The sequence below is a fragment of the Magallana gigas genome, chromosome 2 (assembly GCF_963853765.1).
Source record: "Magallana gigas chromosome 2, xbMagGiga1.1, whole genome shotgun sequence".
Classification (NCBI taxonomy): domain Eukaryota; kingdom Metazoa; phylum Mollusca; class Bivalvia; order Ostreida; family Ostreidae; genus Magallana; species Magallana gigas.
The window spans coordinates 40,703,902-40,726,384 of record NC_088854.1 but is presented as its reverse complement, the minus strand read 5'-3'; the positions used below and the strand labels follow the sequence as shown (position 1 = coordinate 40,726,384).

The window sequence follows — 22,483 nt, the reverse complement described above, 5'->3', positions numbered from 1 at the left end:
TAGTCGTCACTAGAAACCACTTTTTCTCGCAGCAACTAATTTTTTTAAATATACATATAAAAAATTGAATTATCATGGAGTTGCCCCACCCCCCCCCCCCCCCCCCCCACTTTTTTGGGAGTATGTAAAAAGTTGAGGTGAAAAGAAGGAAATTAGGATTGAAATTGAAGTTGAAATTGAAAAACTACGCCAGCCCACTAATTAATCTAATAAAAAGACATTTGTCGCTCTTTTCTGTTATCACACTTAATCATTTTGGGTAAAGTGTTGTCTCTAACGTTTTGAAGATAAACTACCTTTACAAAAAAGCAAAAACAAAAGCCCTCTTTTACAATCTGTCGACCTGTCGATGGGTCTTGCATCATTTACATGTACTTCAATATCTAGAAATTTTTGCAATGTAACTGAAAATTAAGCAAGAGGTAAATTCTACCCGAAATCAAAACAACAGAGATTTAATATTCCTGTAGTACTAGCGTAATATACAAAGAGATTAACCGCATATCCAACAACCTTAACCCTTCACAATCTATAACTCTTTTATTTCTTCCTGTTAAATGGAAAAACGCATGTGGAATTTTAAACTTTAAATCTAGAACTGCATCCTTTGAAATCGACATAAAACAGGTAAAAAAACAACAGTAAATAGCTTTGAATGATATTCCACTTCTGCACAATCGGACATTAATCCATTGCTACAGACAATGTGGCACAATGCCAAAACACTTCATAAAATTTTCTGGTGATTATCATTGTTATATTTCATTTTAAGTGTGCATTTATGTAAAAGGTTTGTTACATTGTGTATTTCTGGATCAGACTGTCTTTACATGCATGTTTCACCTGCATGCATTTACTAACTTCATGCTTTCCAGCTAGCAGAAATAAGTCAGGTTGTCAAATCAACTTGTGAACAATATTTATTACAGTTTTACACCTATAACAATACTTCATGTATAATTATATATAATATATATTTATAACATTTGAATTTCAACAAAAACAAAAGCTCTGAAAACAAAATGAGCATCTGTAAGGCTTTTCATAGATCACAATTTGACATCAAAACACTTATGATATAATATGGTTCACCTTATATATACCAGTATAATTTTTCAATGTGTACATCTATCATAAATAAATAAAATTTTCATAAAATTGGTATGTAAGTTTCATAAAATATCTCAATTCAACCCTTAGTAGTAATTTTGCCATAAAAGTTGATAAAAAAAAAATCAAACTTCTCAATTCATGAAATTGATTTGCTGACTAACATTCAGTCTATCAATATCATGTCAAACTTTTGAGTCATGTGGAACTGTTATTTTTTTTTTTTTAATTCACATATTTCTACACAACATACATAACACATGTAAACAACAAATATACTGTCATATATTTACAAATATGTTTGGAATGAACACTAGCAATTGCAACTGTACACCAAAAGGAGCATACAATGTACAGGTATTATTACATATCTTCGATAGCCAAGGGTTTCTTATCTGCACCGCTCCTCAACAACGACCCGACTCGTGCCAATCAGAAACCCTTGACTCGTGCCAATCAGAAACCCTTGCCGAGCGAAGATTGTACAGGTACTTCAAGCTATTAATATCTTGTAATTTCTTGCACACACACACAAGTTACAGATGATTTTTCCTGTCCAAATCATTAATGTGGTTACATAACTCATAAGTCTTTTTTAAACCAATGTTTTCAATATGCGTTAATAGTGAAAATAATGTTTTCACCACAAGAAATGCGCTTGACCTTTAGAATGTTGAACATTAATATCTGGAATATCATGAATATGTCAAAAGTAAATGGGACATCACAACCACATGAGTTGATTTTTCTTTTGTATTTTACCCTTGATATTTCAAATATCGATAAAAGGATTATATATCCAAGTTTTATCTTGGCCCCAGTTTAAAAAATGAAGAAAAAAAACAACTTTTTTAATGAAAAAAATAAATGTGTTATAATAAATTGCACTTTGCTCCATACCTGTTTATTGTTAATTGTTTAAATGTTTAGAAAAAAAATTGTATTCAGATATGTTTTAAATGATATTTTAAAAAAACCCCACAAAAAACACTTAAGGTCAGACGACACGTTCCTCAATTTTAGATAACTTTTTCCAGGAATTTGTTAATGGTTTACTACTACTTTGACAAACCTTCTTGCAAAAAATTAGGGTACCTTACCAGGCATTTCTGCAAAATACTAGAGTATGCAATTTCCTATATAATCTTCTTGAAAATACACTTGAATTGCTGATATAAAAATAAATACATCTACACCACAGCGAAATTCACAATATTAGAACTATATCTCCACCAGGGCGGGGATTTGAACTCACAACCTCTAGAACCTATACGCTTCTGGCAGTGAGCGGCCACGTTTCTAACCATTCGACCATCTAGACATATAACCACATTTAAGTAAATTTTGATCATTTTTAAAGTAATTATAAAATTAATATTTTTTATTGGAACTCTTTATTACGAGGAGATACAAAAAAGATTCTCGAGGAACGTGTCGTCTGACCTTAATTTATAATCCTTCAACCAATGCTGAAATCTATAGATATCGAACTATATTCATATGGAAAATTGAACCTTGTAAAATTAAACAAATATTTGCATAAAATCTTCATTAGGCAATGGTTATAAATAACAAAAAACTTATATATGGAATGATCTTATCAGCACTTAATTACTGAAACAAATTTTTCAAACTGTTCAATTTCTTTGCTTGAATTTCATTCTCTTTTGCATTTGTATGCTTTAAATTTAATGAAAATTTTACAACAATATAGTGATAACTTTAGTTTTTGACTGAAGGAGCCATCCCCGATCAGAAAAACATGGCAGTGCTCAAAGGAAGATGTATTTATATATGTGTGTCTATACATGTAAAAACAATTATATTATATATCATATTAGAACCAGTTTAACAATTAGCTTGGACTTTAAGTAGTTGTGTCAAACAGCCATGTGACGTAGGCCTGTTTAATTCATTGCTGGCAACTCTTTGAAATCAACAAAATTCGTCTGGCTTTTGAGGTAAGACTACGCAATCTATGCATATTTCGCTTGAATTTTTTACTTGATTTGACGCAAGGAATAGATAGCTGAAAGTCCAAGGTCTTGTTAAAATGGTTCTTTTATTTCTTTTGCCAGGAATGTATACGACTAGCTGACCAACAGGTGTGAATATACATGAACATATTACAAATACAGAAGCAATCAAATTTTGTAACTTATTCCCCCAACCGTAATTTTTTTCCAAAAATAAGAAAAAATCTTTGACAAGTTTTTCTTGCTCTGACACAAATACAAGATATTTAAATAATGTGCTCACAAACTTTGTGAAGAAAATACAGAAGTATATGTAATAAAAGATGACGAAAACAATATGCCACTCCCTTAAAGGAAAATATAAAGATCGATCGAGATATATATATTTCTATGTATATATACACATTGGAGGAATAATGTACATTATGATAACTTGAGCCCCAGAAGGTCTAATATTATTAGCAAGTTCATTATCATAATGAAAATTGTTAAAACAAGAGAATTTACTTTTTCTTATGGATCCCATAGACATAGTATTTTTTTTTTTGTTATTGTGAAAAGTTTTTTTTTCAAGAGACAGTAAAATCTATAAAATGACAAATCATACTCACTCACTGAGCTATACAGGGTTGGGAGGGGTTGGGGGGGTTGGCGGTGTTTGAAATTCTACATTATCACATATATTAGACCTCCTACGACAGAAGCTGCCAGAAGCAAAGAGAGCAAAAGTTCACCGCCTGGAGTATTAACACCTGCAGCTGACATTGAATAATTCGATGATCAGGATAAGTTAGAAAAAGCGTAAAAGCTCATATCTCTCGGCAAAACATTTCACAAAATTTAGCAAGATATAATATAAAACCCTTGGTACTTAACGTAATATCCGATTCAAACATATCATGGATTGAAATCTTGATCTCTCGTTCTGCAGTAATCCAGATTAGTACCAGGTAAAAGAATCATCCACACTATCTAAATGCTCCATCAAATAATACCTCGAAAAGTGACAACTTAAGTAAATCAATATAGATGACGTTGATATGATACATATGTATTGCGCACATTATACAAAAGAATACCAGCATTCAATGCATACTCCTACAAATAGTTTTACGTGATTCAAGTTTTTATGAGAAATGTTATACACCTTATATTAATATCAATAAAAATGTGATGAATATGTGACAAAAATACACTTTTTTGTTGGAATTAAATCCATAAAACCATGTGACTTCCATGTTTGTTGTCTACTTTTTAGATACCGTAGCAGTTTCATAGATAATCTTGAAATTCTTCATAAAAGTAAATAATATACCTTTAAAACGAAGAAAAAAAAGAATGATTCTGATGGCTCATCATTTGCCTACTTGCTCATACTGAGACAGCTTTTTCTGCAAATTGACATTTTCCTCCTTAATTTTGTTGACTTCATCTTTCAGAGCATTGTTTTCTTTCTCTAAGAATGCAGCTCTTAATGCGATTTGATTTTCTTTAATGCGACGGGCTTCTCGAGATCTCTTTGCTGCGATGTTGTTTTTAGTCCTCCTCATCCAATATCTTTCATCTTTACAAGCATCAGGCACAAAAACCTTTGCATGCAGAAAAATAGAAGAGAAAACTATGAATTCTAATCTCTTTTTCCTCCAATGTTATTTGCTCATCAAAAACAATTTCAGCCATTACATAGATGTTAATACAGAAATTCTATACTCAAATTGACAATTTTTTCTTCAAACACATTTAGTTAAGATTTATTAAGTCTGAAATAAAAGGATCAAAAATGTATAATTTGCTATTTCAAACTCAATGTGAGGTGCAAGACATAATAGTGATAGATATTTGAACAGTACAATAAACAATAAATCATTAACTCACCTTCCGAGATTTTCTGATAATTGGCTGGGGCTTTAGCTCTTCATCAGAAAATTTACATTTTCTAGGATCAAAGTTTTCTTGTCCTACAAAAGCCAAAATTGAACTCCTTTGATTACGATGTCATCCAAAAAGGAGAGAAGTTGTCAAACAAAACAATTACATGTAATATAGAATCAATCTTTAAACACCAATGATTTAAATCAAAACAACAATAAAATGCCTTCGTAACAAAAACCTATCCTAATTAACCAATAGTATATAATCCTTTCTCCGGATGCCTTTTCCGACCAAATCATCTAAATACTAGCTGATAATGCAAAAAATAATGTGAAGCTTTAGGTTCATAAGGTCAGCTGAAATATTGAGATCCATTGAGTACAAGTGACAGCACAATCTCAGATTCTTATCCTTCAGTTCAACTGCAATTTCAAATTTAATACCTAAGGTAAATGAGATTGAATTTTGATACAGTTTCAATCAAAAAAAGCATAAATGTCATCAATTTATAAATCTACTATAGAGATAAGACAAAGAGACTGAAACCATTCAATCTTCATTATCAGAAAAGAGATGTGAATTATAGCTTTTGTAACAGGACGGAAGAAATAATGACGGACCAACCTGAGATTCATACCCAGGCCTTCTAAAACTCTAGTCAGGTGATCTACAAACTTAGCTATCTGGTGCCGGTACTGTAAATTCCTAATTAAATGTAAAGAATTAATATTTGCATAAAATCGCAAGAAGCCCATCTAACATATTTCAAAATCCTGCTTTTAATTTTCGGACATATGTTAACTAAATGAAACTATAATTCGCAATTTTATGTTCCTGCGTTTTGATGGAAAACTGTTGAATTGCGGAATTAAGTACCCATGTAAAATAAGGAATCTACAGTATCTGAACCTGTTTGACCATCATATTCCTTCCCCTTAAATGCATGATCTGATCTTTGCCCTCAAAGATCCCCCCAGGCTCTTTCCCTTGGTAGGAGTTAACCTGTTGGTGCCAGGGTTTGGCACTGCACCAAATGTAACAGGATGGGAGAAATAATGATAGACCAGACAGGGATTCGAATCAGGATCCCCTGAATCTCTAAGTCAGGGGCTCTACCAATTGAGCTATACCTAGCGCTGCAGGTATTGAACTGTGAGTCTTGACTGTCATACTTTTATAAAACATGTTTAATAGATTCTTGACTTTATATTTTATATGTAATTATACATTGTACTAACCCTACTAAATGGATCATTGCACTATATTAAGGTAGCCTTAGGCCACACAAATATACTTCCTTGTTCGTCAGACATCTAAAAAAAAAAATACGAGCGGGCGAGCGATTAAATCATAAAATCATAATTTCTTGTAGCCAAAATTTTTAGGCGAAAGATTTTTTTCTACTTGTTTCTGATTTATATATTAAAACTACATGTATTTAAAATGCAAAAAATAGAGCAGATCGAAATAGAACAGAAAACAGTGCAGAATTTCTAGGATGCGGGAAATTAATAAATTAAATATTATTTGTATAGTTCAATTTAAAACCCAGCGTGCTGGGTATGACGAACAAGAAATTATATTGCTGTGGCCTTAGTAAATCCATGAACATATACCATTCACAGCACTTGCATGAGTACATCTTAGTATACTGCGCATCTTAAAATATTGCTTTCCAAAAACAAGGGGAAAAAACTAATAAAATGTTCTTAAACACAGCCCACTAGATTTCAGTAAGTCTGGTATTGATTGAAAGAATTGAAGCTAAGCTAAAGGGAAAAAAGAGCAAACACCAAATACCCAGTGTTCTTCTTTGGCTTGCTTCACATCGATCAGATAAATAATTTAATTAATGAGAGAATCACAATCAAAGCATGCAATGAATGCACAGATTTTCTAATCTCAAATCAGAGAAGAAAAAAAAAAGAGAGAGGTTTAGCTGCACGTATACAGTTCTGTGATTAATTGAAGTGAAGATAATACAAGGAGTGGTTGGAGTCCATGAATGAATCTACTCTACATATTGCGTGATATCATCACTTATAATACATACGTTCTCATATTTCACGCTATGTGGAAGATTTCATTTCATTCACCAAGCTTTTATAACTTTAAGGAGGATCATATATTTTGAATTACTGGTACGGGTATATTGAAAATATTTACACATTTTAAATTTGCTGATATATATATCAAAACTTATTAAATCTAGTCTAAAACAAAATTCAATTATCTCTTCTTTTATAGTATATTAGTTTTATCAAAATTTTCATGCAATATTTGCATGCATGCATATTGATTTCTTACTTGTAATTACATGAAATAGCAATATTATTTTTTTTTTTAAGCTGCAGGACTGTAGCAAGCTCCTCTAGCTGCAATAATGTAACTAGACTCTCTCTGAATCTTTTTATCCAATTTTTCCTCTCCTCCCCCCCCCCCCAAAAAAAAAAAAGAGGGAGGGGGCTACATTATTGCAGCTATAGCTCCTCATCTGAACAAAATTTGGATAAACAACCTGCAGCTAAATATTTTTTTTCGCCACATGAGATACAGAAAACATTAATTCACAATTTTGTTTCACCTTACGAAAGATTTAAATTTACCGGTACACAAAACCCCAATTTTGTGTATCTAGAAACACAATTTCTCAATATATTCGGGATCGAGGGTTAAAATATTTGATATTTCCTGAAAAAAATTTTTTCTTGCAAAAATATCAATTAAAGCCCATGAATGTGTGTGAAATATAATGGTAATCATTATGAATAAATCAATAATATTATGATCTATATCATAAATCAAGTTATCAAAATTCAACATCTTTATTAAGAGAATTAAAAATATATATATATCGTATAGATGCCAACTTTGATATATCAGAAAGATAATCATACACACTGAGGTAACTTAAGTTCAGTGGTATTATACCATCAATTACATTAAGATTTTGATCCTTCAACATATCATATGCTCACATTAAACCCATTATTCTTAAGTATTTTAAAAAGTCCCATTAAAAATGTTATCAGTAATATTACAGCAAGAAAATTTGAATTCTATCTTCATAATCAGACATTTTCCGTTAATTTGAACATTTAATGACTGATATAAAACAAAAAAAAAATTATTCTAATGAAGTTGTTTTAATAAGATTCATCTTTTCGTGAACGACAGTGACCCATTTATCAGATGATCACTTTCTACTGCATTTTCACGCTTTTTTGGTCCGAGAATAAAGTAACGTTATATGCCAATACAATATAGTACATGTATATATTTATTCAAATTATCCATGTCTTGATGAAAAGAAGTGTTAATACCTTACAGGTGCCAAATGTGTGACTTAAATTAACAGGGATAGTCATCAATTTTCACTGTTGCCATGGTAATATTGTTACCTGGAACTGATGCCAATGCCAAGTCACTGGGATTTAACTCGTACTCTCCATTGTGACAAGAACTGGGATGGTCCGGGCTACTTATGGGGGTTACTTGGCCATTGGGGTGATGGGGGCTTGCCTGACTTATATCTCCCCTTCTAGCACTGTGTCTTGAGTCTGTAAAAGAGATTCAAGGATTTATATGGCACTCCCCCCTTTTCAATCCAATTAACACCATCTTAAATAAGACAGAAACTAGACTATGGATAATATTTTAGATTAATCAAACTAGTGTCAGGACTTCATGCTTTACAGGGTAATCAAAACAAGAGGCCCAGGGGCCACATCGCTCACCTGAACAAAAATAGCCATAACTCTGATCAAATCAGCATTACAGTTTCAAAATCAAAATATCTTGACAACTAAGTAAACAAAACGTTAAAAAAAATCTGCCGATTTTTATCCACATATATCAATGGTAAATAAACTCCCCTTTTGTTGTTTTAGTATTTGTGAGAAGATTTTTCTCTATTCCTATATAAAAATCCCCCACCCTTTGTGGCCCCACTTTTCTACAGGGAATCATGGTTTGGTCAAACTTTAATCTGCAAAACCTGTGCTTTCACACAAGTTTTAGCTTTTATGGCTAAATGCTTTTCCAGAAGATTTTTAAAGATTCTTTTATCTATATCTTCAAATGTAAAAACAAGTTCCAGCTTTTCTGGCATTAGGTTTTTTTAAGAAGAAGATTTTTTTTTTAAAATTCTAAATATTCCTATGTAAAAATTGTTTCTCCCATTGTGGCCCCACCCTACCCAAGGGATCATGATTTGAACAAACTGGAATCTACACTACCTGAGGATGCTTCCATATAATTTCAAGCTTTTCAGGCCACCTTGTTTTTGAAAAGAAGATATTTTAAAAATACCAACAAATTTTCAACAAGTGTGACAGCAAACCTGGATTTCTTTTATGCAAACTGTACCCCTTATCCATGTCAACCCTGAATTGATAAACACTACATATCCAGGGAAATAGAGTACCCTATATGCAATATTATGAAAGAAAATAACGAAATTTAATACCCGGTATTTTTTTCATAAATTATCAAATATCAAAATCCAAGTAATATGCACATTGATGATATATGCTCAAGTGATATGCAAAACAACAACTTCCTATCTTTAAAACTGTAAGAGGAGTTATCCATACTATAAAGGTACCCTACATGCAATATTTTGCATGAAAATGACTCAGTTCAACAGCTGGTAATTAAATAGAAAATAATCAAAAATCAAAATCCAAGAAATATGCACTCTCTGATCTATGCTCAATTTATCTGCAAAACAAGGAGTTATCCGTACAATAGGGGCACCCCTTATGCAATATTCTGTGAGAAAATGATTAAGTTTTACAGCTGGAATTTTTTTCATAAATTACCAAAAATCAAAATCCAAGTAGTATGCACATTTCTGGTATATGTCCAAGATCTGCAAGACAACATCTTTCTATCTTGAAAACTGTAGGAGGAGTTTCCCATGCAATAGTGGTACCCTATATGCAATATTCTGCGAGAAAATGACTATTCACTAAGTTCAACAGCAGGTATTTCAATCAAAAATTATTAAAAATCAAAATCCAAGTAATATGCACATCTCTCATACATGTACAATTGATCAACAAACTAAAACTACCTATTTTAAAAACTGAAGGAGGAGTTATCTGTACTTTAGGGATAACATTTCTGCAGCCGCCGCTGCCCCCCACCCCCAGCAAAATTCAAAATTATCTCCCCTTTAAAGAGGGTGTGGCCCTTTATTTGAACAAACTTGAGTCCCCTTTATCCGGTGATGCCTTGTGTGAAGTTTGTTTGAAGTCGGCCTAGGGATTCTGGAGAAAAGGATGAAAATGTGAAAAGTTTTTAACAATGACAACGCCAACACACAAAGGACAAATCTTGATCAGAAAAGCTCACTTGAGTCTTTCTCTCAGGTGAGCTAAAGAATAGTGGGGTTAATTCTTAATTCAAATAGCTAAGAGAGAGAGAGAGAGAGAGAGAGAGAGAGAGAGAGAGAGAGATTCACACTTATTTACTCCAATTAATACAGATTTTGCTACAACACAATATGTTACACAGTAAACCCTATTAATGCTACAGTCATGCAACAAAATTGAGAAAAATATTGTACACTTAATAAACAAAATAAAAGGCTAACTGATCCTCTTACACTGAAAATCAGTGTCTTCTTGTCCTACTTTTTTTTTATTTCTTTTTTTTTTTTTTAGTTTTCCAAAGGTTTCTTTTCAGAATGATAGTGGTTGCTGTTAGATGTTAATACATGACCCAGTAAAAAATCAATAATTAAAGAAACTTGGATCTCCTGCACGCACACAAATGTCTATTCAAGGCACTCTGGCAATCCTAACGTTAGGCTAAATCTTTGCTAAAGGTCTCACATCATTAATTTAAAAAAAAAACTCATTAAATGTAGCTTTAAGTGTTAACACACATATATACATGATGTCTGAATGGATTAAGAACAGGATCTGACGAAAGGTTTTTAATTTGAATACAATGTAGAAAGAAAAGGGTAAAATTCAACTGAAATGCTTTAAGCAACTGAATTTACACAGTTTAGACTATGGGGAATTATAATAAATAACACCATAAACTAAAAGGTCTTTGATAAATATATTCGTATGAATTCATTGGCCTGAGAAAAAAAGAAGAGAAAATTCTGGAACTTTTGGTGACTGTATAGATATATACATACACACAAGTTGTTTACATATTCATAATGAGAAATTATCATTATTTATTCAATGAGGTATAGATATGCCTGAATGAACCATGAATAATTTTTTCCGTGCATGGTTAATCATATTATAGATGTAACTACCTTAGTACTTAGCTAGGGTAACACTGGAGATAGAAATGAAAGCCTATAGACCATAGGGCTCGAAAAGTAATGATAGTTTATGTGCATATGTGACACAACAAAGAATTTACAATGTTTATGGTATTTATGCAAACTAGTGTACAGAGAGAGAGAGAGAGAGAGAGAGAGAGAGAGAGAGAGAGAGAGAGAGAGAGAGAGAGAGAGAGAGAGAGAGAGAGAGAGAGAGAGAGAGAGAGGCATTTTAACATCCATGTTCAAGAAAAATATCAATATAAAAACCTACAATTGTCATCATGCAAGCAGTTGTATAAATGTACCAGAGAGAGAGAGAGAGAGAGAGAGAGAGAGAGAGAGAGAGAGAGAGAGAGAGAGAGAGAGAGAGAGGGGCATTTTAACATCCATGTTCAAGAAAAATATCAATATAAAAACCTACAATTGTCATCATGCAAGCATGTGTACAAGAGAGAGAGAGAGAGAGAGAGAGAGAGAGAGAGAGAGAGAGAGAAAGAAAGAGAGAGAGAGAGACACTGACAGGCTGACACTCATATGCAAGCAAAGTATCAAAGGTAAAATTCTACAATACCTGCAATAATAGGTTGAGCTGACGGATCATTACTGCTGCTCTGGTTTGTACTTTGAGATGACACTGAGGAGCCATTAGAGCTCTCTGTACACTTGTATGGGGAGGATGGACTCCTCAGACCCTCACTGCTGTAAAATGTTGGGGCACTGGTTTCATGAACATCCTCGTAAACCTGCCTTGGACTGTTGGGAGAAGTTCTCTTGGGGGGTAGTCCCGGGGATAAGGCTTGAGGGGCGGGTGGAGTTTGTAATTGGATGTAATTCTCAGAGGGGGGAACATCTATTCAATAAAAAAAAACACACACATAAAAATTTTGAAAAAAAAAAATTTAAATTACTTTTCATGAAACATTCATTATCCATGCTTTTATACGACAGGTTAAAAAGGAGTTTTGTAATTTTTGCCACTTTAGATCTAAATTAACTGACATAAGAGATTAATCGTTGTTATGTACATGTTTTGCTATTTATACCGTAATTGTTGACATGTTGAAAGTTGTACAATTTCTGTCCCCATTGATTACATAAACATATAAATATAGCTTGAAATATTTGTTTACCTTACTGCTAAAACTTTAAAATTGAAATAATAGTGAATAAAATGCTCCCAAAGTCATTTGCTCTCAGTCATGTTTGAATTCATTTTTAAAATGACTAGTCATCAATGTTTTTAAAAGTCAACAAATCAATAGTCTTAAATGAGTGAATATTAATTGACCAAGCAAAAAAAAATTCATAGAATATTCAAAAAGATTAAGTTAATGAATGCATAAAAAATAAATAAGTTTACCTAGTTTTGGTTCCTGTGGACTTTGAGCACATTGATTATTGACAGTATTCAATTCTGATGAAGGAATTCCATTTTCAGAGAGAAATTCATCCAAGTCCATATACTGCAAACTGAACTCTCCATTTCCTTGTCCTCCAATCTGGTTGGCATTGTTCCAAAGATTGGTAGGACCAAGGAAGGCAGAGGGAATCCCATATCCAGATGAAACTCCAGTTTTCTTTGAATCCAAATCTGGAATTAAATGATATATAGGCTTTAAATTGCAAAATGGAGAAAAAAATATTTCCTCGGAAATCAAAATTAAGTATTAAATTATATACCTACTGAAATTGTGGCATTGTCATGCATTTTTGGAAAAATTTTTGATGCATAACAAAACATTCATATTTATATATAATCATATTTCTACATTATGTACATATATAGGTTGAGCCAGATATAGTATCCTACCAATCAACTTTTTTCGTTGCTATTTTTTTAAGTACAATTTTTTTCCCCAGCAGTTTTATTATAATATGTGGAGAAAAATAATACATATTGTAGTGTACTGTAATGACCAAAATTAATTCCTTGCATTTAATTTACAGTAATTAAAAATAATAATTGAAACTGCATTCTTTTATATTTATAATAATACTAATGTAACGTATCAAATTTCAAATAAAACAAGAATGGAAAAAAATATAAACGACATGAGAGAGAGAGAGAGAGAGAGAGAGAGAGAGATGTTAACACGCAATTTTATGCTTTTAATACTCACGCCCGTTTAGGATCGGGGGATGTTGCAACTCCGGAATCTCCAATAGATTTTTCAGGGTATACCTTGAGTCCCCAAAAGTGTTATAGGCCATCTCGTGCACCTTTTAAAACACGGGAACAATATCAAAATACATCCGCGCTCATGAATGCTGCCTGACTTGCCATGAATCCTGCTTATCTGTGTCAATAGGTATAAAAATATCTACCAATCAGAGCTCTGCAATATACGTTTACCTTATAGTTTATTGATAAATGCCGAAAAATGTCACGTTGGGCCCAATGTGCGCTGTGTCTATGCCTTACAATTTTAGTATGGCTGGCTCTTCTCGGAATTTGACTTTAAAATGTTACACCCCTCCCCCCTCCTCCCTGGCTGCAGCAATTTTCTTTGAGCAATAACAAAACGCATGTTATCTATATACTATTTTAGTGCATATGTTCTATATAGCTATAGATTGATATGCACGTGCACATGTCCTAGGTAGGGATGAATCCCACACACGACACATCTCAATTTATATACATGACTGTCAACTTGCAAAATTTGGGATCGAACATTTGTGACATTAAATTTTTGCCAGTACGTAAGTTTTTTAAAAGGTCCCTAAATTAAGCTGAGCTATATGAGTGGTTTGAAGTTATTCAAATTTTAATATGTATTTGCCTCAATAATTTCTTAAAATTAATGCAACTATCGATAGCATCAAAAGGGAGCATAGTAATGTCTTTCCTCAAATGGAGTTTGCAGGCGCGGATCGCCACAGGATCAACCTCCTGGGAGGGGGGGGGGGGGGGCCGTATGCCGATCATTATTGTTTGCAAGGGGTTCCAAAGTCTTGCATATTTAGGTATAGATCCAGTAAAATTTAAAAGATCTTAATGTGCGGATCCAGAAAGTTTTTCCAGGGTGTCTCCGACGGTTATCTAAGTTTGCCAGGGGGGTTTCTTATCCATATTTTTTTTGTAATTTAATGTTGTAAATTTAAAGAAATTTGAATTTACAGGGGTGGGGGTCTAGCTGGACCACCCCCCCCCCCCCCTGTAGATCTGAGCATGGCATGTGCAACTAAATAGTCAATAAATTAATTACATTTTTTAAATACACTTCATGCTTCTTAAGTAAGTAAAGCATTCATTTGATGAACTGTGTATCGTTTACAATAAAAAAAAAAATATGCATTTACATTATCCTGTATAAGTCACTGTTAACATTAAACGATAGTTTTTTTTCTTTCTGTATTATCTATGATCTGACATATCTTAAATTAATAGGTCTACTTTAAAAAGTTAAACCTTGAATTTAGATGGAGAAAAAATTAGACCATTTTCTGCCTGCTCTTGATATATTGTTTGATTCAATGAATATGTTTATGCTAACTACATGCACATGTATCCATAACAGTAAAATGGCTTAGTTACGGATCTTATACATGTACTTATCCATTTGGGTGGGTTTATTTTGCCATGTCCTATCGCGCGGTCGACCTATGTTCTTATCCACGCATGCGTTAAAAAGTGTTACAAAACGAATGATTAATGTGACATACCCTCATAAAATAAAAAAAAAAATGATAATGATTTTTAAAAAATGAAACATCTGACAAAATCCGGTTCACTTTTTCCTTTTCATGTCGCTAAATTTAAAATTAAAACCCAATTTTAAAGGTGCTTTCCAAGTAATAAAAGTTTATGTGCAAAGAGAAGGAAGAAAACACAAAAATATTTTCCAAAAAATTGAAGGTAAACAAGGTTTACTCAGCTCTTAAAAATCTTAAAGTAAGATGTCGAATGCATTAAAACATTTAAATCTTTTTATAACTTTTGCAGTACGATTTAAAGAGGCCAATGTAAAAGCATTAGCATTTTTTTTTTTTGCATACGTATCAATCTTTAAAAAAAAAGCAAAAAAAACAAAACTTTAAAAAACAAACAAAAAAAAAAAACAACCAAAAAAAAAGCAAAAAAAAACCCCATTAATATCTTCGAGAAAATAATTTTTATGATGGGCCAATGTATAAATCTACACCACATTGTGCCATTTTCTCCGATATCATAATCATCTCTTATATTAGAAAACTTTTAATGTGAATTTTTTACTGAATGTCTTATTTTTAAAGAAAATTTTACTGCTTTTATAGAGAAATGAAGTGAATTCTACAGTGAACCGTACGCGCATAATTTTCGCGCATATAACAATTCGTTGTGTTACCCGTTACCAAGTGTGTTGCTAACGCTGAGGGTAATAGAACGGATTACCAACTGTGTCTAAACCAATCAATTTCAGTATTTAACATGAAAGTATAATAATATATTATATTTTGACCCCCCAGCCTCCTTAACTACAGTGTAAGCTGAGACTTGAGCAAATCCATTCTGTCCTATTTTGAAGAACGATGAATATTCTAGGAAAAAAAAAATCTAATAAACAAATTAAAAATGACTTATACAATTATTACGTGTCAACAATGTCTAATTTAGGGTATTCAAATTTCATGTGCTAAGAAATGACCTTAATTGTCTCTTTTAGATTCATTCTCCCCAACGATATCCCATTATACGCTTTTAAATTCTAACCATATACGAACAGTTTCAATTTTGTTTTTAATGATTGACCGTCCACTTTTGACAATTCAAATTTTAATTAATGTTTGATTTTAATTTGTTTAATGATTTACAGCATATCAAAATTTTGATGTAAAATATTTGTCTCCCACGTTGAAATCGAAATTGAAAACAAACTGTATATAAACTTGTGATCAAAATTGTACATGTAGTAATTTACATCCTCTATAAGTTTGATTCCCTCTATTTCTTATGGAAATAAAAAGCAATTTACGGCTCTATAGAAACTGACAGGACGTACTGAAATCTACACAATCCTGTTCTTAGTCAATTTTCGATCGGTCGAAACCTTCAGCAACCCAAGAAAAAAATCACCAACCAAATTAAACAACTGTACTCTTTCTTATGTTCAGACGAATATTCAAGAAACCAAGATATAGTTAATATTATACTTCATTATCTGACCACAGAATATGTTATGATTGTGCAGGTGTTGTGTACAATTGTTTTGTATAGTTTTCAATGACAGTTTTGTAATGTTTACATTTATGATTTACAATTTACAGTGAAGAGATCGTTAGTTGCTCGAACTTGTTTCTAATCCTTTTGTATGTGTTGTATACAATAAAATATGATCAATTCAAGGAAAATCACGGACCACACGAAATAAACATGATGATGTCAGACTCGAATTCCTACATAAGACGATTTGGCTATTTTTTAAAATCTAAAATACTGGTGTAACTATAATTTATAAAAACGCCGGGTATGTATTTTTCTGCAATGTCGCTACCTTCATACTGAGTAACCTACATGAATCACCAAAGAAAACATTTTATTGTTTGAAGAACCAAGTAAGCGTCAAACCCTTTTCACCTCATCAAATTTATACTAAATAATTAAGGCTATGAAAATATTTACTCTTGTGCATACACTAAAATATATAAACATGTACATGTACATGTATACAGCAAAATATTCATTTTATTAGTTTTCTTGTCTAAGTGTTAATAACGTCACGTAAATAATGTCATTTCATATCATTTTACTTAATACGAGAAATCAAAACAACAAATTTTTGTCAACTAATATTAGTACAAATATTTATATAAACTGTTTATAACTTACGTGCATTTGATTTGTCTGCTGTTTCAAAATGACGAATAATCAGCTGTGATGCGTTTTATTTAAACCTGGAAAACGTAACAGTTACCATGGCATCATATTAACACATCGAGTGACTTTTTATTGTTTATATTCAGAAAATAATACAAGTTCTGAAAAAAGACAATTTTACAATGTCATGACAAAATCAGCTTTTGTGCCCGTGATCACGATTTGTAATTATTGGTTGTTCATAATAAATGGCATTTAAAAATATAGTGACAACAGTTATAATTATCATTCATATCGCAGTTATAAAATATACAAATTAAACTGAAAAGGAAAATTTTTCAATCCTTTTTTTTAAAAAGCGTTTTCTCTTCTACTTAATTTTCGTTTTTGTTTTAATCATTAATTCTTTTAGATTTTAATGAGCGGATCAATGCAATTTTCAAATTATATGAACACTTATGTCCATTTATAGCGTTAGAGTTTCATGGATTAAACAAAAATGGGGGGGGGGGGGGTGGTTAAATTAAAATTTATAATATATCCCTTGTTCATAATGTTTTACAGACTAAATTAATAGAATACAGATGAAGCCTTATTTGATTAGGCCTAATAAGGTTTTATTCCGTGAACTTTTTTTGTGATCGCTTTTATTAAAATACAATTTCCAAATTTTATTGTTTAATGAAAATCCGTTGTTTTAGTCACACACAAAAAAAAAACTCTTTGTGATCTTGAAAGCGTAAGATATTGTTTTAACAAATCGTAGTTCCATTGTTTGATTAACTGTCGACTTTTATACAGATTCAGCCAGTTGGAGTATTTGACGTAACACAACGCATGCCGTTGTGTTGGAGATACTTTATGTAAGTAAGTAATTAACATTTTTCATAGTGACGTGTACATAATTTTAAATGGAATGTCAATAGTAATAAGCATAGATTTAACACCCGGCCCTTCGGGCCTATATGCCACTTGAAACACATTATGAATGAAAAAAAGAAAATAACAAAGCGTCAACAGGTAAACAAAGATATGATTGAAAATAAAATATACATACATGTATATAAGTATAAAGATTCCATTGGAACTCGTGAGGTTGCATCCCTTATTTTGATTTAAGAGTTAATATGATACAGTTATGTTTATTTTCTGAACAATAAATATTGTCTGCGTGTAAAAGATGAATACAATGTATTCAATGTATACAAGTATTTCGCAACCTGTCGAGGATAATTTGGAATAAATACGATTAGTGTATGTGCACAAAAGAAAGGAAAAGTCTACAGAAATGAGAGATTTTACAAATATTAAATTTCATCTAATTTAAATCTGTGTTAAACATACATGTACGTCTCAACGCTTACACATGTCGGGAGATTACAATGGGAATTTCCCTATCAAAATTGAAAAGTTAAATTTTTTTTTGCACTACTTCTTTTTAATATCCGGAATTGCTGTCAACACATACGATTTGTCCTCAAACTATTTTCCCCCGTTTTAGCCGTTTTAACCATGACAACTAAGCCACTTTGAAACAAACGGTATCTAACAGCCGCTACTTATTTAAAGCCATATATCCATATATATATATATATATATATATATATATATATATATATATATATATATATATATATATATATATATATATTACGGAAGCGTATTAGTGCCACTTTGTATTTTTTTTTCCCTTTAAAATTCCAACTTTAAAGTTGGAATTTCCAACTTTAATCTTGGAATTTCCAACTTTAAAGTTGGATTTTCCAACGTTAAAGTTGATTATTCCAACTTTAAAGTTGGAATTTCCAACTCATATCTTGGAATTTCCAACTTTAATCTTGGAAAAATCAACTTTAATCTTGGAATTTCCAACTTTAAAGTTGGAAAAATCAACTTTAAAGTTGATTTTTATTATATTTATATATATAGATAGATAGATGTATACTATGATTTTTTGTTCAGTGTGAATTAGGCTTTACTCATAAAAAGAATTGGGGGGGGGGGGGGGGGCTCATTCGCTTTCAAGAAGAACTCAATATAATAATACAACAACTCGAACTCACTGGAAATAATAGAACATGTCATAATTATAATTTCAATTTTATTTTTTGAATTCCATGAAAACAATAACTATGTCATAATCAATATATATATGTGTATTAAAAGGTTGCTTGATTGTATCATATACATATAAATTAATTTTTAAAAATCCTCAATAAATAAAAGAATTAAAAGGATTAAGCATAATGAGGCATAGTACTGAAAAACATTTAGGAAAGTGATTATATGTAAACAATAATCTATTCTGCAATTTTCAACAAAGAATTTTCAGTTAACACATACATATACGGTAGTATGTGCATGATAAACCTGAACAATTAATAAATATGTTGAATTGAATCCCAAGATTAAAGTTGGAAATTCCAAGATTAAAGTTGGAAATTCCAACTTTAAAGTTGGAAAATCCAAGATTAAAGTTGGAAATTCCAAGATTAAAGTTGGAAATTCCAAGATTAAAGTTGGAAATTCCAACTTTAAAGTTGGAAAAATTAACTTTAATCTTGGAATTTCCAACTTTACATAGATAGATAGATAGATAGATAGATAAAGATAAGCTGTATAAAAGAAACCCTTTTTTGGTAATTATTGGTATTTTTAAAGTAATCGGGTTATTAATGTAAGAAGAATAGAATATTTTCTCAGACATATAATCATAAACAATTCACGTGTATGCGTGGATTTGCGCACACGTACGTGGGAAATGTGATTGAAAGAAACAGTAATTAGGGCAGCAAGTTTGTTTACAAAAGTAAGTCGTGAGAAAAACCTAATGAATGAATTGTTTAAAAAAAGTTAAAAAAATAAGCAAACAAATCAAGTATACCATTTACAAATAAATGAATAAAGTGAAACATTAATAGATGTATCATCCCTTTTGGGGCACCTCAACTCAAAATATTTCACATTTCGAGATATTAGAATCAAAGTGATAGCTACCACTGCATTATCAGTCGACGAAAATATCATGTACTTCATTCCATATCGAAATGCTAAAACCAGTATAAGTTATGTGTGACGTACAGTCACGCGTTCTGGGCCCTCTCTGTTGAACTGAAGTATAGGCTGCCAATATGTAATGTTTAGACTTTAGACATGTATCTCCGGTTGTCATATAAGATTAAGACAAATCTTAAGATAATCTTAAGGTATGAAGGTTTATGAAGTTCAATTTAGTAAAAAATGATTGGAATTTATCTTCTACATTTTCAATACTTTTAAATGCGTATACAAAATCAATCTGTAGATAGCAGTTTACAACTCTATTGTAGTAGTATGATGAAAAAATCCATTTCTTACTGAAGGTGCAGTCGATATTTATGTGGATAAAAGTACATAATAGTAAAAATTCTCTCACCGGTATAGAATTTTCAAATTTTACAATATTTGACCAAAAATGTTGATTTTTTTTTTTTTGGGGGGGGGGGGGGTAAGAATTATGATAATCCCAGCGGGATTCAAACTCATGACTTACAAATTCGTAGTTAACGCTCTAACCATTGCGCTACGCTGTAAGGTAACAATTTCGGGAAAGAACATTTATGAAAATATACTCAACTTAAATGTTTATAATAAGGAGCTGCCCCATACCACCTTAGAATAACATCCATTAAGTACGACATATTTAGCTTTTTAAGTAAGTAAGTAAGTAAGTAATTTATTTATTTATAGTGACATATGTATACGTTTCCAAGTATAATATCAAAAAACAGTAAGCATAGATATGCCACTTTAAACATATTATTCACATAAAAAAGACAAGAAAATAACACAGCATCAAGCGGTAAACGAAGTATGATATCAAATGGGACGCATACATTTCTGGGGCTCGTAACATAAAGGGTACTTAAGTCTAAGACAGTGCTTCAGCAATTAACACAGTGCATGATGATTTAATGCAACTAAATTCTGATCATATGTCTGTCATGTTGACAAACTGGAAGCGCAGATTAAATTCACATTATAAGCAATAAATTACAGCCATAAATTTTACAACATTTGAAAATCTTTCGTCCTCGTTGCTAAAAGTCGGGAATATCTACAAACATTTCCTTTAAAATTTTCAACTCAAACCTTAACCATGTCTCCTTACAATATTAATATGTATAACTAATTTTTTTTTATAAAACTTTTGGCTGTTAAAAAAAGAACAGAAAAGAAAAGCTAAAGAAACAGGAAAAAGAAATTATTTCATTCCAAAAAACACATTATTATTACAGATAAAAATTGACAATCGTTTCTATGGTAACCAGGTAAAAAGTAAGAATATTTGATAAAAAAAAGTTTGTGTTGGTTTTAAATACCGTAGTTGCAGCTGTTAATAACACATGTATACCGTTCTGTGTTGCCATTCGTGAAGAACTCCCCAAATGCTTTAGTTTAACAAATTAAGAAACTGAATCTTATTTTTGAAAAATTAATTTTTTTTAATGTCAATATATCTCAGGGACATGACTATTCTAATTAAGGTACATGTATATAGAGGAATAAGGTAAGTTCATAATTTCTTTTGTTTTTAACCATAGCAAAGGTTTCTTTTTTCAATTATATACCGGTATATTTCCTTGCACAGTCGATACTGAACAATGACTGTATAACAAAAATATATAAAAATTTAAAATTATTTTTAAAAAATACTAGGGTCTATGAATTTTCCATTCAAAGATTTCTTCAAATGTCTAATTACTTACATTACACTTTTGGGGCACTTTAAATTTTATTGTAGATAGCTCAGTGTTGTGATCGCTTAAATTACAATATTAAGGTAGTAGACAAATTCTCTTTAATTTAATTTTTACTAAATATTTAGTATTTTGTTCTTGGGACATATACTTAAAAAATCTTATCTAACACTTTTTGACTTCATTCCTTCAAACCTACAATCTTAATATCATCTCTGCGGAGTGTAAAATGGAATTAATTTGCATTATCAAAATTTCAATGTTAAAAATATAACAAAGATTTGTACTGTTAGCTTACGGAAATTGAACTATATCTAAAATAGTAAATTACAGTACATTCTAATGTAATATAATTGTAAGAGTAGTGCTTGTAAATTACCTTTTAATACGAAAATTTGCGGTTGTTTCTAAAATAAAATTGCATAATTCAAATTTTAAACTACCAAGGCCTCGTCATCAAAAAGTATCAAAATAATTTGACCATAGGTTTTAGAAGAATTAAGGTTTTCAATATTTGACCGAGGTGAAAATTTGACCGTTTGATTTGATCTTGATATCCAATGTGCTTGAAGTCTGAGCACTAGTGATGATTAAGTAAAAATTTCGGGTCTTTGCCATTACAGAAAAGAAACATCAGTTTCACATTAGTATACTGAGTATACGCTACAGAAAGAAAAATAATACAAAGATCAAA

At 31.4% G+C, this 22,483-nt stretch overlaps 1 protein-coding gene across 1 annotated transcript; it reads right to left on the bottom strand.

Moving 5' to 3' along the window:
- Positions 1 to 902: 902 nt before the first annotated feature.
- Positions 903 to 17,092, bottom strand: LOC105322188 (thyrotroph embryonic factor). The gene is made up of 8 exons (XM_066076613.1): positions 17,063 to 17,092; positions 13,374 to 13,473; positions 12,614 to 12,844; positions 11,825 to 12,103; positions 8,360 to 8,518; positions 4,962 to 5,044; positions 2,554 to 4,675; positions 903 to 2,100 (listed from the first exon to the last, which is right to left on the bottom strand). Exons 1-7 carry the CDS (start codon positions 17,066 to 17,068, stop codon positions 4,442 to 4,444), a joined length of 1,092 nt encoding a protein of 363 aa, XP_065932685.1. The 5' UTR covers positions 17,069 to 17,092; the 3' UTR covers positions 903 to 2,100; positions 2,554 to 4,441.
- Positions 17,093 to 22,483: the final 5,391 nt, after the last annotated feature.

Excerpts from the sequence above, each read along its gene's own strand:
- LOC105322188 (XM_066076613.1), bottom strand. Across the intron at positions 12,845-13,373 it reads TCCCCCGATCCTAAACGGGC|ATTTGGATTCAAAGAAAACT; the intron begins GTGAGTATTAAA and ends ATTTAATTCCAG. Across the intron at positions 8,519-11,824 it reads AGCTCAACCTATTATTGCAG|ACTCAAGACACAGTGCTAGA; the intron begins GTATTGTAGAAT and ends TCTCTTTTACAG.